Source organism: Aspergillus karnatakaensis, assembly GCF_047715665.1.
Source record: "Aspergillus karnatakaensis strain CBS 102800 unplaced genomic scaffold BJY04scaffold_46, whole genome shotgun sequence".
NCBI lineage: Eukaryota > Fungi > Ascomycota > Eurotiomycetes > Eurotiales > Aspergillaceae > Aspergillus > Aspergillus karnatakaensis.
The window spans coordinates 189,365-206,196 of NW_027395758.1; the positions used below are offsets into that span (position 1 = coordinate 189,365).

Sequence of the window (16,832 nt, forward strand, 5' to 3'; positions counted from 1 at the left end):
ATGTTCAGCCCTACGTATCAAAGATGCCCCAGGAAACACATTGCTCACTCTGACCATCAGTGACCGTATGACGCACTTCACACCTGCAACTTGAATGCCACCTGCACTGGAGCTCTGCAAGCGGGCCCATGGTTGAAGTGAACATCACCCTTTGCGCCCACCGCTGCGAGCCTACCAGGGAATTGTGAGTTGAGCGAAATTCGGCCGATAGAACCCGAGGACCAACGCTACTTTCAATCATTCGCGGAGGTACTAGCATTTGCCCTAGCCTGTGCCTAGGGTATGAGCGCCTAGGGTATAGATGATCGCTCGTCAAATTAATGGAGCTCCGCGGCTTAATTGAGTTAGTTCAGCCGTGAGGATAATCCCCCTTGTCGCACATTGCGGAGCAGACTGGTGCATGCCTCGACTAGCTCTATTGTAGTCGGGATACAATCAAGGAAGATGTCCCCATGTTCACGACACTTGAAGCACGGTTGAATCATCGGTTCATGACGTTTGTTGTATTCCATATGAATGAAGCTCGATTTCGTCAGACTGCTCATGCTGTGAGGGAAGTTCCATGCGATGCACGTGCAGGTCGTGTAGCCCAACGGACTGCATCAAATCAAAAAACACGCTCTCACTTTCGTGTCGCCTTTTCAGTGCCACGAGGACGACAGCGTGTGGAGATAACTGCACAAGTCGACTTAATACTGATACAAGAGCCGGCAAACTGTCGGCATTGTAAGTGCAGTCCGAGACAAGTACTAAGTCGATTGATGGGCCGTCAAAAAGGTCACTCGGGAGCTCCTCTTCCCACCCAAGTGATCGATATTTGATCTCAGAGGCATGCGCTGGCTGTGCAGAGTTGATGTTTTTGGTAACAATCTCCTCGACCTCGGGAAGATCCGTGAGCAGGACAGAGCACTGGGGGAGTAGCTCTGCTAAGGCAATCCCGACAATGCCACACCCAGAGCCTAGCTCAATAACATTTAAAGGCTCACAGCGCTCGGTTTGTAGAAGTTTCTGCAAAACCGAGTCCGAACCCTGATCTCCGGTAATTGTACCCTGAAGGTACATCACAGAGGCAACTGCTGCATCCCTGGTAAGTAGAGAGACGTTTAGAGATAGATGCCATAGATTCTGGGAGCATAGAGTCTCACCATATATGCCGTGCAATGCTGTTCCCGGTTTCCTCCCAAATGCTGAGTTCCACAGACTGGTTCACGGTAAACCGTCTCTCAACGAGCTTGTCTGCGACGAGCATCTGCGGACCGCCGAACATCGCACTCCAGCCGGAGATTACCAGTGGGATATTTTGCTGGTCCAGCAACGAGTCTGCCGATACTGCATTTGGTGATCGCCGATTGGACGCAGTAACTTCCATAATCATGGCTTGTCTTGAGATATTGGCCTGTAGCGGGCCCAATGAAATGGGGAGTTCACGCTTCCCTGCGTGCCACTGCAGCCGTCCCTGACATATTGCTTTCTTTTCATGAGCAAGGTGAAGTGTTACAAGCAAATCCGCGTCCTGTGAGAGGAAAGCGTCGCCTAGATCTGTTGTGATGCAGATCAGCGCAGAAGAAACTACCGAGCCGGTCTTCTGCTTTTGCAGCCTGGGTGTCTTGAGAAAACGAATGTAAAAGACCATGCTGAGGGGGCATATAAGCGAGGAATGTAAAGAAGATGGAAGATCCCTGTTGGTTGGGCTCGTGGCTATGCGCTGAGTCAGCCGGAGTTAATGACATCGCTGCCTCAACGGTTGTTCGTTCCTCAGGCTGCCTCATTGTTGTCTCCCCATCCAACCATCGAAAGGCCTATTCAATCTTTTTGTCGCTCTGTTCACTCTGTCCACCTCGTTGACCTGGCTTGGCACTGCCTGCGCTCTTTTCATGGGGCCCTCCGGATGAAGTTGCAGAAATAGACGTCGTATCTCACCGTCTTGAGACCAGCCTTCCCTCCCAACCACCTTCGCTATGATGCGACCGAGAGATCCGCGAGTGAGGCAGACAATCAACCAGCTCTCCCACAACTTCGAGTCCGCAAACGAAACCGCGCAAGAAGGGATCTACACACTCTCTCATAACTACATCCTCCCTTGTTTCTCCGCAGTCGGTAACTGCCTTTCCTCATGTTCTGCGCCGTGTCTTCCCACCCGCGAAGATCGCCTCCGACGTAGACGGCGACACTATGCAGACTTCGACTTCTACGATGATTGGGACAACGATGATGTGGACGATACAATTCTAGGATGGGGTACAGACGAACTAGACCGTCTATTAGCGGGGAGCGGGTTAGCGCGGGGAAGTTCCGAGCAACCTCGCAGACAGCGGAAAATGAGCTATGGTGCTCGTCGGACGAGTAGAAGGAAAAGTGGCCTACTGATACCGGATGATCGCAATGATCCAACTGTTATTCCTAGCTCGTCATTTCTAGGTTTTCTTGAGCGATTCCCGTGGAGGCTTGGTGCACGGGGACTGAAGTATAGACCCTCGGCTGCTGACCTTCAGGAGCACCCAACGGGCCTACGACATGTTCACGAAGAGAATCCACTGATTGAATCGGGCGACGAAAATGGTGGCGGCGTTGGCGCCGGAAGCAGCGGCAATGGGAGGTACCGAAGCTCAACACAGTCGTCCCGCGAAACAGCCAATTCGCTCAGTTCACGAGGAGACCTCATTATGAGTGACGAGGAGGAGGACGCGGTACCATTAGATGATGAGTTCGCCATGGCATTGACGCGCCGAGGCACTGGTGCCGAGTCGGACGATCAAGGAGGCGATAAGCCCGCAAGCATGAGATCGGGCAATTTCAGTACAGCACCCACGACGTCCTCGAGAAGCTCAAAGAACAAGAAAAAGAAGACGCGAGCCAGTCGGGTGCGCTCGCCTCCGAGCTCCTATATAGATGTTTCGGAAGACCCGGCCTCAGTCTCAATTGAAGACCTGAAAAGAGAAGATGAGCAAGCAGCGCGGGACGAAGAGTCTGAGATTATTCGGAAACGACTTGCTGCCCGAAAATTGGCCATGAATCGGGGCATTGGTATGGATAGCGTCAAGGTATGTACTGTGCGCCACCTTCCAGGTAGGTTGCTCTGCTAACATAGTGTAGACTGCGTCTCTGTCGCACTCACCAACCATTTCTTCAGACGTCGCTCCTCAAACTACCTCCATCAATACCCCAATTGAACCAGTAGCCGAACAAAACTTTACTTTTAATGCTCATGTACTTAACCGACAAGACTCAGCCACCCACCTATCCGACACCGACTCAAGAACCGAGCCATTCCCACCTCTACCTGACGAGCCCACCCACATCGACCCCATTGAGGACTCACACGTACCACTGAATGTTGTTGATCCACTGCCTGTAGAAGATGGCACTCCGCCTCCAAACCTAACCAGGACAAACCCCGAGAGCCGAGAATAGACATTTCCATCTAAAAGCGCTGGACTGCGGGCCATTCCAGGGTGCCCTTTGAAAGCACACTTTTGTTTCTGTGATACCATTTGCCACCTACCTTATACCTACCTATTTGTATAGTACGACATGGTGACGGTAATGATTTATGATCTGGAAATTTTATACCCATCGAGCCTCATTTGAGGAATCCCACTTAACATATTATTATACCTATATTGATCTAGACGTTTCCCATAGCCCTGAATTACTCATATCGCCATAGCCCTCAGTTTCAGAGTAATATACACTCTTGGTTTCGATATAATATCCTCACGTTCTTAGTCCGCCCTGCGTAGGCTGAAAGAAAAGTCCTTCCACAAAGGAAAAGATCAAAGCGGGTCTGAAAAACGGAGGTGGGAAGTGTACCTCGAGGGCTCACGTTCCGGGATCAATCTTGCGCTTGTCCAACTGGACGGGTGACGCCATCTTTCGACCATGGAGGAAGGATAGTGAGAGATGGGCCGGGTGTTCTTCTTTTCGCGCGTATTGGAGAGGAGTAATGAGAAGGGAATGATAATAAAAGGAATATGTATGAAAGTATGGTATCGCGAAATGAAGAAGAGGTGGGAGGTAGTGTACATGGTTGGTAGATGCAGAGGTCTATTTTACAAGATTTTCGTGAAAGCATTAGTAAAAGTACATGGTGGTATATAAGGGCATATATGACGGGTAAGCGAACGAGCTCAAGCAGACCCTGAGAGTTCTTTTTGAAAGTGGGTGAAAGGGGGTTCGTCATGTAATCACCGTGGTATAGGGATTTAAGCCGACGCGGCAGCATCCTCGGGCACAGCAGCAGCATCAGGATTCATGGAGAGTTTGCGAACCTCCCAGCCTTCAGGCTCGGCCCAATCCTTCTTTTCACCGAGAAGACAGACGGATCGGCGAGTACCCTCAACAAGGAAAGTTTGAGCAACCTCATTGACGTCCTTGGCGGTAACGTCCAAGACCTGTTCTCTCCAACGCTGGTCCATTTCATGGGTAATTCCACTCATGAAATACCTGGTGCCCTCTTCGTCAACACTCACCGGGGCGTCAAGACCCTGGAAAATGCCGAGCTTGGCCTCGTTAATCTCACGGTCAGACCAAGCACGGTCTCTGGCAAAGACACCGCTGTTCTCAAAGACCTTGAGTGTGTTTACAGGATTCGGGTCTCGGTAGCTGGTAAAAGCGAAGAGGCCCTTGACGGGTCCGTTGCTGGCACCAGCGCCATAGGCTCCCCCCTTTTCTCTTATCTCGGGGTGAAGGTAGTTGTGGGTGAGAAGTTGAGAAAGGACGCTTAATGTTGCGCTTGAGGAGTGTGTGAAGGGCACGGTAGGCAGAGCAAGACCGGAGTAGTAGACCTTGTACGGCATATCATAGAACGCTTTATTGATAAGCGAGTTGGATCCAAAGGCCTGAGGCTGAGCTGACAGGGTGGGAGTCTTGGGCAGACCAGCGATCCACTTTTGCAAAACAGACTCATTCTGGCTTGAACTACCCGGTTCGCAGACAAGTCGGACACGAAGGCCAGATGTTCTGGAGATCGCGAAGGACTGAATGAGGCGGAGTTTCTGGATGAGCTCCGCGAGACGTTCAGGAGAAGTCTCGGCATCGCGCAGAAGGTTGGCTGTGGCTTGGAGCTGTGCCAAGCCCGAGGTTTGTTCCTGAACCCAGAAACTACGAGAGAGACTGGCAGCAGCGGCATTCAAAGCGTATCGATGACCCGTTCCTGCCACAGCATCCAATGCACCGTTAGTGGTTAGACGCAGCAGCTCTTGGATCATCGCTGGAGCTGATAGGCCAGTAAAGTCGGTCTCCGTGACGAGTGTCGTCAGGATTTCTAACATATCCGGAATGTTCTTGTCCAATGCGGTACCTGAAAATTGAAGGCCTTCATTGAACTTGAACAGTTCCTTGGGTGATGAGGCATGAAAAGAGGTGGTTGAAACTCCGCCAGTTTTGAGTTTAATCAAGTCTTCCCACTGCTCCATGGACTTGCTTGAAGTTCCAAGTCGCATGATGCAGTCGTTAAAAAGGGGCAAAAGGAGTCGTAGGTCGTCGGGGAGATCAGTAAAAACGTTCACAGCCTGGAAATAAGTCAAGCCATTGGTAGGCGCCTCGCGCCAAACGACCTCTGTGCCCTCAACCTTCGATTCGCGAACTGGCTTGCGCTCCTTTTGACGTGAAATATCCTCAACTCGCAGGGAAGGCAAGCAGCTCAAATCAGCATGTTGAGCGCGCTCTTGAACCTCAAGCAGTTCTAGCTCGGCCTTGCCAAGCTCGGACACAGCCTTTTCGACAGAACCGTGTTGCTCAATCAGTTGCTCAAGTTTTTTCTCCTTGCGCACCGCTTCCTTCTCATCCAGTTCTTTGTTGAAAGAAGGTGTACCGACCATCGTAAAAGTCAGGCAGTTGTCATTGAGGAGATACTTCTGCAAGATTGACTCAAGATAGCTACCTTGTTCGTACCTGCTCTTGAACCCGTTGATGACCTCGTTCCAAGCAAGCTCTTTCAGGGGATCGGAGCCGTTGAACCAGGAAGCAAGAGTCTTCTGGATGACACCAAGGCCGAAGTTGGCAGTTTTATGGCGAAGCGCAAGTTCTAGCTGGTGAAGGAACCCTTGCACCTTCTCATCGTTGAAGCCCTTGGAGAGAGTCTCTTTGAAGACGCGCTGGATCTCCTCCTTTACCTTAGAGGCCTGATCCTCACTGACCCCAGTAACACCAATCGAGAAGACAGGGATTCTGCCCGATGTATCAAGTCCGGTGTTAGGGGTAAATGAAGAACCAAGTCCACTCTCAATCAGAGCCTTGTACATCGGAGACCCATAGCCGTCTAAGAGCAAAGACGATAATATCCCGGCTGAAAAGGTCTCGATAATATCCGTGGTGTCACCCATATACCATGAAGTGGAGGTTTTGAATTGCTTGTCTTCGCTGGCGAAAGTATCGATTGGTCCTGGCATTCTAACATTTGAGGGGCCCTTGAGTTCGATAGGGTATTTGACATCGGTATCGGCATTGCCTTTGACAAATCCGTCCAGAACACTCCCGACTTGCTTCAGATGACTGTCCAAGGGCATGTCCCCGTAAGTCAGGATTTTGGCATTGCTGGGGTTATAGTTTCGCTTCGAAAAATCGACCAACTGCTGGTGCGTCAGATCCGTGATGTGTTCCGGGTCTCCTCCAGAGTTGTTGATTGCAGGGAAAATGCTCTCCTGAAACCTGATCCAATAAAGATAGTTGGCATCGGACATCTGACCCTTCATTTCGTTATACACAACTCCCTTAAACAAGATGTCTTCCGGCTTTAGACCATCCTGCTTAGTCTCAATTGCACGAGGATCCTCTGGCCCTAAGCGCCACCCCTCCTGTCTGAAGTCTTCCTCTTTGAGCAGGGGATGTAGAGTGGCATCTAAGTAAACTGACAGAAGGTTCTGAAAGTCCTGTTGATTTGTTGTGGCGAACGGATAGGTAGTGTGATCAGACGAGGTGAATGCGTTCATGAAGTTTGAAAGGGAGCGCGGCAGCATCTTGAAGAACGGATCGCGAACGGGGTATCTGCACATTCCTGTCAGCACAACAATCTGGATACCCACCGGATGCTGTGTCCTACTTTTCGCTACCGCATAGCGTAGTGTGCTCTAGAATATGTGGCACGCCTGTCGCGTTTGGAGGATTTGTCTTGAAACCAATTCCGAAAACATTGTTCTTGTCTTCTCTTGCCACATGGAGATAATCCGCGTGTGTCTTATCGTGCCTTAACCGAACGGCCGTCAGGTGTAATTCTGGAACATGCTTCTTCTCCTGGACAGTAAAGCCGTGCAGCTGTTCCCCGACTTCCGGCAAGCTCTCCAAACTCGACATTGAAGCGAGCGATCGAGACTGTGTCCACCGAGGCACTGGCGTAGCCGACCTTAGCGAGCGTCCACATGGTAGTTGAGGGGCTCGGGGCCTGCCTAGCTGCATGTATGAGCGAAGCATAATGTCGGAGAAATAGCAATGGAGGATCGGTCAAGGATCGGTCTACCAAGTCGGGTCGGTTGGGGACGGCACCGGTCCAGCCGGGACCAAACGATAAAAGTTAAAGATGAGGCGAGCCGGAGTAGAGGCAAGGCGACAAGCAAGAATGTCAAAAGAAAGGCAGGAAAGATGGATGGAAGAAGAGTCGAGGCTGGTTGTCGGCTGGGATGACAAAACAGCTTGAGAAGCGCCAAGAAGAAGAAATTCGAATCGGGTTAGTGTTGGTTCTGTGCAGGCCCCCTCTTGACACTCGATTCGATCCTCCCCGACAAGTCCTCGACCGACTGCCTTTGCCTTGTCTATACTCGCCAGGTCCCCTCTCGCTCCGCCATATACTCACGATCCCTTGATACCGGCCCCGGGCTTTTCGTTGGCTGTGCAGAACTTGGTTGCTATAGGATTTGGGTCCCGGTTGCTCCGAGTTCTGCGAGCCTAGCAAGTCCCTCAAGGTTCTCCGCTCGTTGCAAGTGTGGAATTCCAGCGTCACCAGTGACCACATTGGCTTTGGTAATACTCTGAGGTTACCTGACTTGCACGGTTCCAAGCTTTGTCTGGATTGTCGACGTGGCTTTCCATCCAGTCACATATTAAACTCTTGACCACACATAGCCGTTCCGTCTTCGCATTTTTCTTGGGGACCAACCACGCGACCTCCGCCGGCAACCCACACCGTATACGATTCGAGCTTATCCTTCAAGGTGGATTACCAAAACATGTCGACTGCGGCGATGTCGAAGAAAAATAAGGGGAAGAAGGTTGCCGATCCGAACGAGACCTCGAAGCTTTTGGCCGCCAAGATCTCGCAGCTGGAGCAGGATGCGGCGGGAGAGAAGGATCAAGAGCAAGAAATTGGTGGGTGGCCTACTTTTTGGAACAATTACAGGCTTTTGCCCGGCCTTTTCGGCGCTTGGGTGGCAATACTGGCTAACACTGGGATATAGAACGGGAGGTGAAGAAGGCTACCAGAGACTTGAACCAACTCTTGACCAACATCGAATCCCCGCTCACTCGACTTGAAACTGTACACAAAAAGTATACAGAACTCCTGGCCGACATGAAGAAGCTGGACCGCGACTACGCCAAGAGTAAGAAACGGGCCGATCAGCTCCAGAAAGATCAAGACAAGGGCAAATCGGAGTTGAACAAAACTGTCACCATGAAGGATAAACTGGAAAAGTTGTGCAGAGAGCTTACAAAGGAGAACAAGAAAGTCAAGGTGGGATCAAGATACAATTGCGGCTATTTTCCTAGCGATTGGCTTTAGCACCCCGCGCTAATGTTCGACCCTTGGAAAACAGGACGAAAACAAAAAGTTAGAAGAAAACGAAAAGAAGGCCCGTGCAGTAGTTAACGAGCGTCTCGACTCCCTTTTGTACGACATCCAGGACGTCATGGCAGCGAAGGGAAATCCTCGAAGCGACAAAGTGGACATTGACCTCGACGAAGCGTAAGTTGCCGCTAACTAGGAATATGCGCCCGTCTAACATTCTGCCACAGCCTTCGAGCCAAGATCAAGACCATCGGGGAGAAGTTTGAAATGCGCGAGTTACACTACAAGTCGTTATTGCGCAGCAAGGATGCAGAAATCCAATGTCTTACCGCCAAGTACGAAGAGCAGCGACGTGCAGCGGAGAACGAAGCTGCGCGCTGTCGTGCACTGAGCTCACAGGTGTCTACATTCTCGCATACCGAGTCTGAACTACGCAGTCAGCTGAACATCTACGTGGAGAAGTTCAAACAGGTATGTGCCATGGGCTCGCCTCTTGATTTCTGGAAGTAACAAAACCTAGGTCGAGGATACTCTGAACAACAGTAATGAGCTGTTCCTTACGTTTCGCAAAGAGATGGAGGAAATGTCAAAAAAGACCAAGCGCTTAGAAAAGGAGAATCTGACCCTCACTCGCAAGCACGATCAGACAAATCGAAACATACTGGAAATGGCCGAGGAACGTACAAGAAACCACGAAGAGCTCGATAAGTGGCGGAAGAAGAGTCATCATCTTGAAGCACTATGCCGACGCATGCAGGCCCAAGGCCGCGGCCAGGGTCTCGCCGTGGATCTGGAAGGGGACGACGAAGGCACGGAGAGCGAATACGAAGAGGATTACGAAGACGAAGACGACGACGAAGGTCTTAGCGATGAGGAATATGAACTCGATAGCGCCAACGGCGATCACCCGCTGCCGCAGCAGCCCGAGAAGCCTGTATTCGGCCCCCCGCCCCCTCCAAACCTCTTGGAAGCGCGCGCCAACGGGAAGGCGGTCCTCAATGGATGTCACTGACGACGGTGTTATGGTGGTGTTGTAGCTGTGTAGGCTGGTGCTATCCACAGTACCCCCTAGCTCGAGCAGCAATAACGCAATACTACTACTGAGGCGAGGTTTATCGACTCATGTTAAACGTAGCGCTGATTTGTCTTGGAAATTTACATGTCGCTATACCTACTCTCATAGCAGCGCAGTCGGTTGCCGCTCGTCGGGTACAGTCCATCTATTTAGGTTTAGTATGGTCTGAACCATATGTAAATGAATGTCTCTGATGTCTTCTATGATGCAACCTCTTCCAGGTCTACAATGAACTAGGCGTCTTCAATACCGACCCCTGTTGAGGGCTTCATTCCTTCCCCATATGAACTTTCTCTGCATGCTACGCCCAGGGAGCAGAATATCAACATCACATACGTTTAGTGCCATATATTTTAGACACGGTTATTCCGCTAATGTGGGGTCTGAGATGCTTAAATGCTAAATATATACAATTCGTCAAGGCGCGCCAGAAGTAGAGCTCGAGAACTTGGAATAGCGCCTAAGTACATGAAACATCAAGGATATCATCTCTCACAACTTACTCGCTGGCCCCGAAGCAAGCGCCGCACTCTTCTTTAGGACATCAGCAGCCTGAGCAACCATCTCCTTCAAAACCACCCCCGCGGGCTTGATCTCCTTGATGATACCAGAAACGTCGCCCATCAAGAACGGAATATCAAAATCCCTATCGTTGTTGAAATCATGCTCAAGCGGGACGATACCCTTGGCCGTCAACTCTGCGATTTCCTGGGGCTTCTTCTCCCACTCCTTGATGTAATCATTTGGCAGCATGCGCAGTGGTCGCCCTGAAACAACCAATGTCCTCTTTGTCTCGCCGTACTTAGCACCAACAACAGCCTCCTTATGCAACTTACTTGCACCACTCTCCTCGGTAGCCAGGAACCTCGTGCCCACCCAGACACCAACAGCACCAAGCGTCAACGCCGCCGCCAAACTGCGCCCATCATTCACACCACCCGCGGCAACAACCAGCGGCGTCTTCCCCGTCAACGGACTCTTATACCCCTGCACCGTATCCACAACTGCAGGGATGAGCACAGAAAATGGGATATCCCCCGTATGCCCACCGCCCTCTCCACCCTGAGCACAGATAATATCCACGCCAGCCTTAAGCGCCTTCTCCGCATGCTTTGGCGCACCAACCATATTCATAATCAAGATCCCTGCGTCATGGAGCCTTTTAATCACATGCGCCGGCGGAATGCCCACCGCGCAAACAAACAATTTCGTGCCATGCTCGATGATCACGTCGATGAGCTGATCGAGCTTACCATCCGTGTAATCGTGGTTTGTTTTGCGGGCGTTGCCGCCGACTTGTGGGAGGGCGAGGTCGACGCCGAAGGGGAGCGATTTGTCCTTGAGTAGGGACTTGAGCTCCACGAGCATTTCGTTCATTTGCGCGGGTGTGTATCCCAGTCCGCCGATCACGCCGAGCCCGCCGGCGTTGGAAACTGCGGCTGCGAGGGGGGCGCCGGAGGCTTTGGCCATGCCGGCTAGGAGGACGGGGGATTGGATTCCCAGGAGGGCGGTTAGGGGGGTTGTGATGGACATGTTGGGCAGTATTTATTATTCTAGTTGATGGAAATGATTAGTTGAGGTCTAGAGGATTAAATATCACCAACGTACCTTTCGCGATTATTGCCGTACGCAGGGCCTGGAAAGTATAGACCTCCCCGTCAAAATAGTGCAGTGGAATGGAGGGAAAACGGTAAGAAGAACGCTTCAGAACGCTCCGCGGAAAGGGGTATATAAGCAGAGAAATGATTAAATTGGCGACACTACCTAGTCGGTTATTCACACCTGGCTCTTTCCCATATGATTAAAAGGAGAGGTTCCGGGGATGCGGGGAAGGGGTTTACTCTGGCAACGGACCGAGGCTCATGCTGGCGATCTTCGGTCTCCCGGCTCGCTGGCACCACCAGCCTCGCGTCGCGGCTTCCTTTGGAGAAACTTAGCCGGTTACTTTGGTGTGTAGTCATGTGCTGCATAATTATGGCTCATAGGTAGTGCTGAAATTGCGCTTAACATGCGTGGCTGGGGGTTACTTCCTAGTTTTATGGGAAGCACAGGGCCTTTGAAGTAGATCCTCAGCATGGGATAGGGCGATCATCAGTACATGGGGTAGTAAGTTAGACCGATTGTGGATATCTTTCAATTTTACTACCTCCACGAACATTTATTGAGAACAGAAGCGCATCATACTATTGACGTACATTCTCATTCCAGTAGCTCTCTCGAACACTGAACAACACACTCGTTATCCTCCAGCGATGATCATAGATGTAGTAGCGAAAGAACAACCGACGCCACTAAGCTCGACAGTGACCGCACCACATCTCTGCTCGCCGATGCAGTCTGAGACTTCCTTATCATTGCATCCATTTCGGAGACCGAGGGGATGTGTTGAAGACGTTGTTGTGGCCTGTTAGGAGCTGAAGTCAATACCTTCCCGAATCATGGGTGGGAGACGGGGCGAGCTCACTCATCAGACTCTATAGTATCCTCCGTAGCGGCTAATGCTCGGTCTGATCCATAGACAAGGCCACCGGTGTCCGACGTAGAGGCCGCGGTGGCGCCTGGTGTATCAGGAGCAGCTGCCAGTGTGGGTTCGCTTGTGATCGGTCCTGGTGGAGGTTGGTACCCTACTGCTCCCTCTGGCGCAAGGGCGAGCGAGCCGGGAAGGCTGCGCTGGATTATGCTTTGCTGGAAGTCGCGAATTATGGAGTCGAAATTAAATGCTGAAACAACCGACAGGCTCAATATGAGCAGACTGCCTAGGGCAGAATAAGGAAAAAGTCCGAGCTTCATGTTGAGTGAAGAGGATAGCACAGGGTTGGATTATCTTGGAAACGTCAGTTCAGACAAATTATTAATGAAGTCGAGTTCCTGCATTGGGAGACACGATGTGATATGTGCTTCATTGATCCAGCTGTTTATCATGTTGCGGGGAATGTTGTTGTCAGGAATGAGAGTCTTATGCATGCTTGTGGTGAAGTACTATGGCTTCAGCCATTCTTGTGAGGCATATGAATGGGCGAATCTTGGTCTGAGAATCTCTCCTTCACCAGGAAGGATTTGGCCAAGTGACTTTATCATTCTTACTGAAGCCTTTGAAATACTCATTGGATATGAAGGAATGCCGAGCGTCGTTGAGAGATTTCAGCGAGGGATTGGTATCCGGAAGGGAGATTGGATGCGTGATTGCATCTTCAGATTGTCAAATGCCTTCAATCCACCAATCCATCATATGTCTCCATACGATGCATCAGGGGATTATAGCCCGTCAAGCAGATGATTTTGTTGCGTGTGAAACACCACACTGGACTGCGGATGACCTCTTCTCGGGTGTGGGAGAGGCTGTATCGATATTGCCAATTCTGGCAGCGGGACAGTCCGTCTAGCGAGATACGTGCCTCGTTGAGACATAGATTAGAAGCTTTGGTCCGTCAATCGATTAGCTTTGTCGTGCGCTTCGCTTTACATCTGCCAGGCTAGCCCTTGTGGTCCCTCAATAGCCTGGTAACGTATTTAGGAAATAGCCATGTGCTCCGAAACAGGCCTCGAGGGTGCAATCAGCTTCTAGGGTGTTTCGGATCAGAGACTGATACCCGTAGTAGTAATATGGATTATCGTCCGTTGTGTTGTGAGGGGGAGGTTAGAAGGAAGGTTGAACAAGAGACAAACCCAAAGCGGTACCTAATGATGGCATTAAGTGGACTACCCGTCGCAACGCCAAAAGACGCGTCGTTCGCGTTGTCCACACTCAACTCTGCACACTCAGTTTGTTCCAGTTTTGAGCAACTCATTGCAATTTTGTCTCTTGGGAATTTTCTTATCTGAGTACGCAAATGAACTTCTAGAAAACATCAGTGCCACAATATGCCCGCTCCTTCAACCGAGGACGAGTTTCTGCGTCCTCCAAGGTTCGTGTCTCCGCATCTCCAGCTTTGCTCCAATTTACTAATTGCGAGATGTCTCCTAGCACGCAACAATATGAGCTGATAAATCGATATCCCTCCGTCTATAATCCGCTGGATACCTTCCGACTCCCACCAGGTCAAGAGAGACAATATCAGCAGCAATATGGCGACATGTACTTTTTGCGATTGGCGAAGTTGAAGCCCGCTGTCGAACAAGTTGCGGTCGAGGCTTGGAAGGGGCTCAGTGTAAGAGACACCATTGCTTGAGATATTTGATGATCGGAGCCTGCTAACGCGTCTGCGAGACGAATAGATCGCAGGAGAACAGGCCCGCCGTGTCGAGAGAGTGCTTGATGTGCGACAGGGAGAGCTTTGCTGGGTTGCGGGCACAATATACATGGAGATGCCTCTGAAGCCAAATATCTTGGATGATTTGTCAAAGGAGGCAGGTCTTGATTGGTTTTTCCTCATGGAGTATATCTAATTCTGACAGAATTTCGCATTCGCACCGGCGCCTCGACGAACCTACCAAGACCCCGCACACCCAGAGTTAACAGATATTATGCTCGAAGATGAATCCGGACGATTACGACTAACTGGAAACAAACTACGATCTGTACAACTAGCGACCGGTGTTATCATTGCCGTGCTTGGGACAGAGAACGCCGATGGGTCGTTTGAGACCGTCGATATCAAGGTTCCTGATCTGGCCCGACAGCCAGCTCGGTGGGAAAGGGATGAAGAACGGCCATTGGAAGATTCGATGAAAGGGAAAATTGCATTGGTCAGCGGTCTTGGGATAACGGGGACCTCGAGTGATAGCCTCACTCTCGAGCTCTTATCGGACTTTCTTCAGGGATACACAGCGTCACCGCCAGATAATGCAGACGGAACAATCCCCAATGCGAGCGAAATCACCCGGTTGATTATAGCCGGAAATTCCCTCGGAGCGAGTACCATTACTGAGGGACCCGGACCGGAAGGGGCAGCTGGGAAGAAGATGGCACAGGCCAAGAAGTATGGATACGATTCCTCGTCGTATAATGCGTCACCAATTACACAGTTGGACTCCTTCATCGCAGAGCTTCTACCCAGCATACCTGTCACTATCATGCCGGGCGAAAGTGACCCGGCTAATTTCGCGCTTCCCCAGCAACCAATCCACCGAGCGATGTTTCCTCGCTCACGAGTGTACTGTGCTACTCCACCGACTGGCGAGGAGAAGACTGAACCGGGGTGGTTTGATAGCGTGACGAATCCGTGGGAAGGAGATGTTGAGGGATGGCGCCTATGGGGTTGTAGCGGCCAGAATGTGGATGATGTTCTTCGGTACCTGGACTTCGCAGACGAAGATGGCAATATCGACCTCAAAGGGGATGTAGAAGCCAGGATAAGAATCATGGAGGCTATGTTGCGGTGGCGGTGTGGTGTTCCCACAGCGCCTGATACGATATGTGAGTTTTCAGCCAGCACGATATCAAATGCAGCTATACTGACTATGATCATTAGGGTCCTACCCATTCCAAACACACGACCCATTTGTCATGCAAGCCTGCCCACACCTCTTTTTTGCCGGCAACCAGCCGCAATTTAAGACAGCCGTAATTGAAGGAGATATACCGTTAAAACTGAACGGTGAGGATACAGAGATGGGTGGAACAGATGAGGACGCTCCCCTTCCGTCTGTGCGCCTGGTGTCGATTCCTAAGTTCTCAGAGACTGGAGAGTTGATTCTGGTTGACACTGAAACCCTGGAGGTGGAAGTGATCAAATTCGAAGCATTTGCGGGAAAAGAAGAGAAGCGATGATTCAGAAAACCGTATATAGATGACTGAGCTACTTATCAATTCATGACACTATCTACATGCTCTGGGCTGCTCCGATCTACTAACTCTAGCATGCCAAGACATGCAGAAAAGATCCAGATCCGCCCACTTTATCCCACTTACCGACGACAACAATTTGAACAATCTCCAATATAAAAAACAACACAATGCTTCTGAACGAAAAGACAGGTCTGTAAGTCCGGTTCTTATTGCACCTCCGAAACAAGAAAACCAACAACGCCCGCCTGCAGCAATCTCCACATCTAAAGTCCTACTCGTGCCATACTCAAAATGGCACGTCCCACGCTATCACGAATGGATGAAAGATGAGGTACGCCACCTAGTACTAGCATCAATGAAAACTGGACATGAAGATCTGATATTGCTTCCAGGAAATCCAAGAAGCAACGGCCTCCGAGCCCCTAAGCATAGAAGAAGAATATGCCATGCAACAGTCATGGCGCAACGACGCCGACAAACTTACATTTATCATATGTCTCCCTCTCTCGACTACACTGAACGACAATCACGGGGATGTTGCAAAAGGTATCAAATTGGATGGAGAGTCTGACTCTCCCGCCCGCATGATCGGCGATATCAATCTGTTCCTGCGCATAGATGATGGCGAAGAAGGCACCTCGTCGCCTGAAATCATCGGTGAGATTGAACTCATGATTGCCGAGAAGAAAGACCAGAGGCGGGGATTTGGGAAAGCTGCGCTGTTGAGCTTTTTGCGGTATGTGGCTGGGAATGAGCAGGAGATTGTAAGGGAGTTTTTGAAGGGTGAAGGTGATGGGAAGGGGAAATTGAAGGAGAGGAAGTTCGATGCTTTGAGCGTGAAGATTGGGGAGAAGAATGAGCGAAGTTTAAAGCTCTTTGGGTCTGTGGGTTTCGAGAAGGTTGGAGAGAGTCCGAATTATTTTGGGGAATGGGAATTGAGAAGGACAAGGTTTGATGTTGAGGGCGTAGAGCAGGAGATGGAGGGTGCTGTGGTACAGGAGTATAGGGAGGTTGTATATGAAAGGGAGGAATAGATGATTGGACTTATCTATTGACCTATATCTAGAGTTTCCGGAACAGATTAGTGACATGCCAATACCCTTTCTCAAGGCAAACAACTTGGCTAATATACCTGGCCAGGCATATCTTAACCGAAATGATCCACTCAGAGTCTCCCTCACAAACGGTCCGCAAGGCCAACAATCCAATAAGATACTCCACTTGTCCCATCTTTGGTGGCTGTTCATAGGTGACCCTACCCTCAACTATATAAAAGGACTTTCCACCCTTGTCGTACCTTGGAGCGAGCATTA

The 16,832-nt window shown here is 50.6% G+C and overlaps 8 protein-coding genes across 8 annotated transcripts; 5 read left to right on the forward strand and 3 right to left on the reverse strand.

The window, feature by feature from the left end:
- Positions 1-489: 489 nt before the first annotated feature.
- Positions 490-1,633, reverse strand: BJY04DRAFT_209301 (protein N-lysine methyltransferase family protein; the record flags this gene model as incomplete). The annotated part of the gene is made up of 2 exons (XM_073714099.1): positions 490-1,084; positions 1,146-1,633. 2 exons carry the CDS (start codon positions 1,631-1,633, stop codon positions 490-492), a joined length of 1,083 nt encoding a protein of 360 aa, XP_073568251.1.
- Positions 1,634-1,690: 57 nt separating this feature from the next.
- BJY04DRAFT_196016 (uncharacterized protein) lies at positions 1,691-3,598 on the forward strand. Its single transcript, XM_073712305.1, has 2 exons — positions 1,691-3,041; positions 3,094-3,598. Exons 1-2 carry the CDS (start codon positions 1,959-1,961, stop codon positions 3,409-3,411), a joined length of 1,401 nt encoding a protein of 466 aa, XP_073568252.1. The 5' UTR covers positions 1,691-1,958; the 3' UTR covers positions 3,412-3,598.
- Position 3,599: 1 nt separating this feature from the next.
- Positions 3,600-7,638, reverse strand: cym1 (pitrilysin family metalloprotease cym1). Its single transcript, XM_073712306.1, has 2 exons — positions 7,040-7,638; positions 3,600-6,984 (listed from the first exon to the last, which is right to left on the reverse strand). Exons 1-2 carry the CDS (start codon positions 7,405-7,407, stop codon positions 4,203-4,205), a joined length of 3,150 nt encoding a protein of 1,049 aa, XP_073568253.1. The 5' UTR covers positions 7,408-7,638; the 3' UTR covers positions 3,600-4,202.
- A 424-nt stretch (positions 7,639-8,062) lies between these two features.
- Positions 8,063-10,006, forward strand: BJY04DRAFT_113016 (taxilin). The gene is made up of 5 exons (XM_073708182.1): positions 8,063-8,298; positions 8,388-8,662; positions 8,745-8,893; positions 8,944-9,187; positions 9,237-10,006. The coding sequence occupies exons 1-5, from the start codon at positions 8,160-8,162 to the stop codon at positions 9,726-9,728; spliced, it is 1,299 nt and encodes a 432-aa protein (XP_073568254.1). The 5' UTR covers positions 8,063-8,159; the 3' UTR covers positions 9,729-10,006.
- Positions 10,006-11,602, reverse strand: BJY04DRAFT_113023 (NAD(P)H-dependent flavin oxidoreductase). Its single transcript, XM_073708183.1, has 2 exons — positions 11,400-11,602; positions 10,006-11,344 (listed from the first exon to the last, which is right to left on the reverse strand). Exon 2 carries the CDS (start codon positions 11,322-11,324, stop codon positions 10,284-10,286), a length of 1,041 nt encoding a protein of 346 aa, XP_073568255.1. The 5' UTR covers positions 11,325-11,344; positions 11,400-11,602; the 3' UTR covers positions 10,006-10,283.
- Positions 11,603-11,891: 289 nt separating this feature from the next.
- Positions 11,892-12,341, forward strand: BJY04DRAFT_196023 (uncharacterized protein). The gene is made up of 2 exons (XM_073712307.1): positions 11,892-12,195; positions 12,256-12,341. Exons 1-2 carry the CDS (start codon positions 12,044-12,046, stop codon positions 12,269-12,271), a joined length of 168 nt encoding a protein of 55 aa, XP_073568256.1. The 5' UTR covers positions 11,892-12,043; the 3' UTR covers positions 12,272-12,341.
- Positions 12,342-13,533: 1,192 nt separating this feature from the next.
- On the forward strand, positions 13,534-15,546 carry BJY04DRAFT_196025 (DNA-directed DNA polymerase delta subunit POL31). The gene is made up of 5 exons (XM_073712308.1): positions 13,534-13,696; positions 13,756-13,939; positions 14,007-14,138; positions 14,187-15,147; positions 15,203-15,546. The coding sequence occupies exons 1-5, from the start codon at positions 13,653-13,655 to the stop codon at positions 15,499-15,501; spliced, it is 1,620 nt and encodes a 539-aa protein (XP_073568257.1). The 5' UTR covers positions 13,534-13,652; the 3' UTR covers positions 15,502-15,546.
- Positions 15,547-15,659: 113 nt separating this feature from the next.
- Positions 15,660-16,690, forward strand: BJY04DRAFT_196026 (uncharacterized protein). Its single transcript, XM_073712309.1, has 3 exons — positions 15,660-15,708; positions 15,771-15,850; positions 15,912-16,690. Exons 1-3 carry the CDS (start codon positions 15,687-15,689, stop codon positions 16,551-16,553), a joined length of 744 nt encoding a protein of 247 aa, XP_073568258.1. The 5' UTR covers positions 15,660-15,686; the 3' UTR covers positions 16,554-16,690.
- The last annotated feature ends 142 nt before the right edge of the window (positions 16,691-16,832 follow it).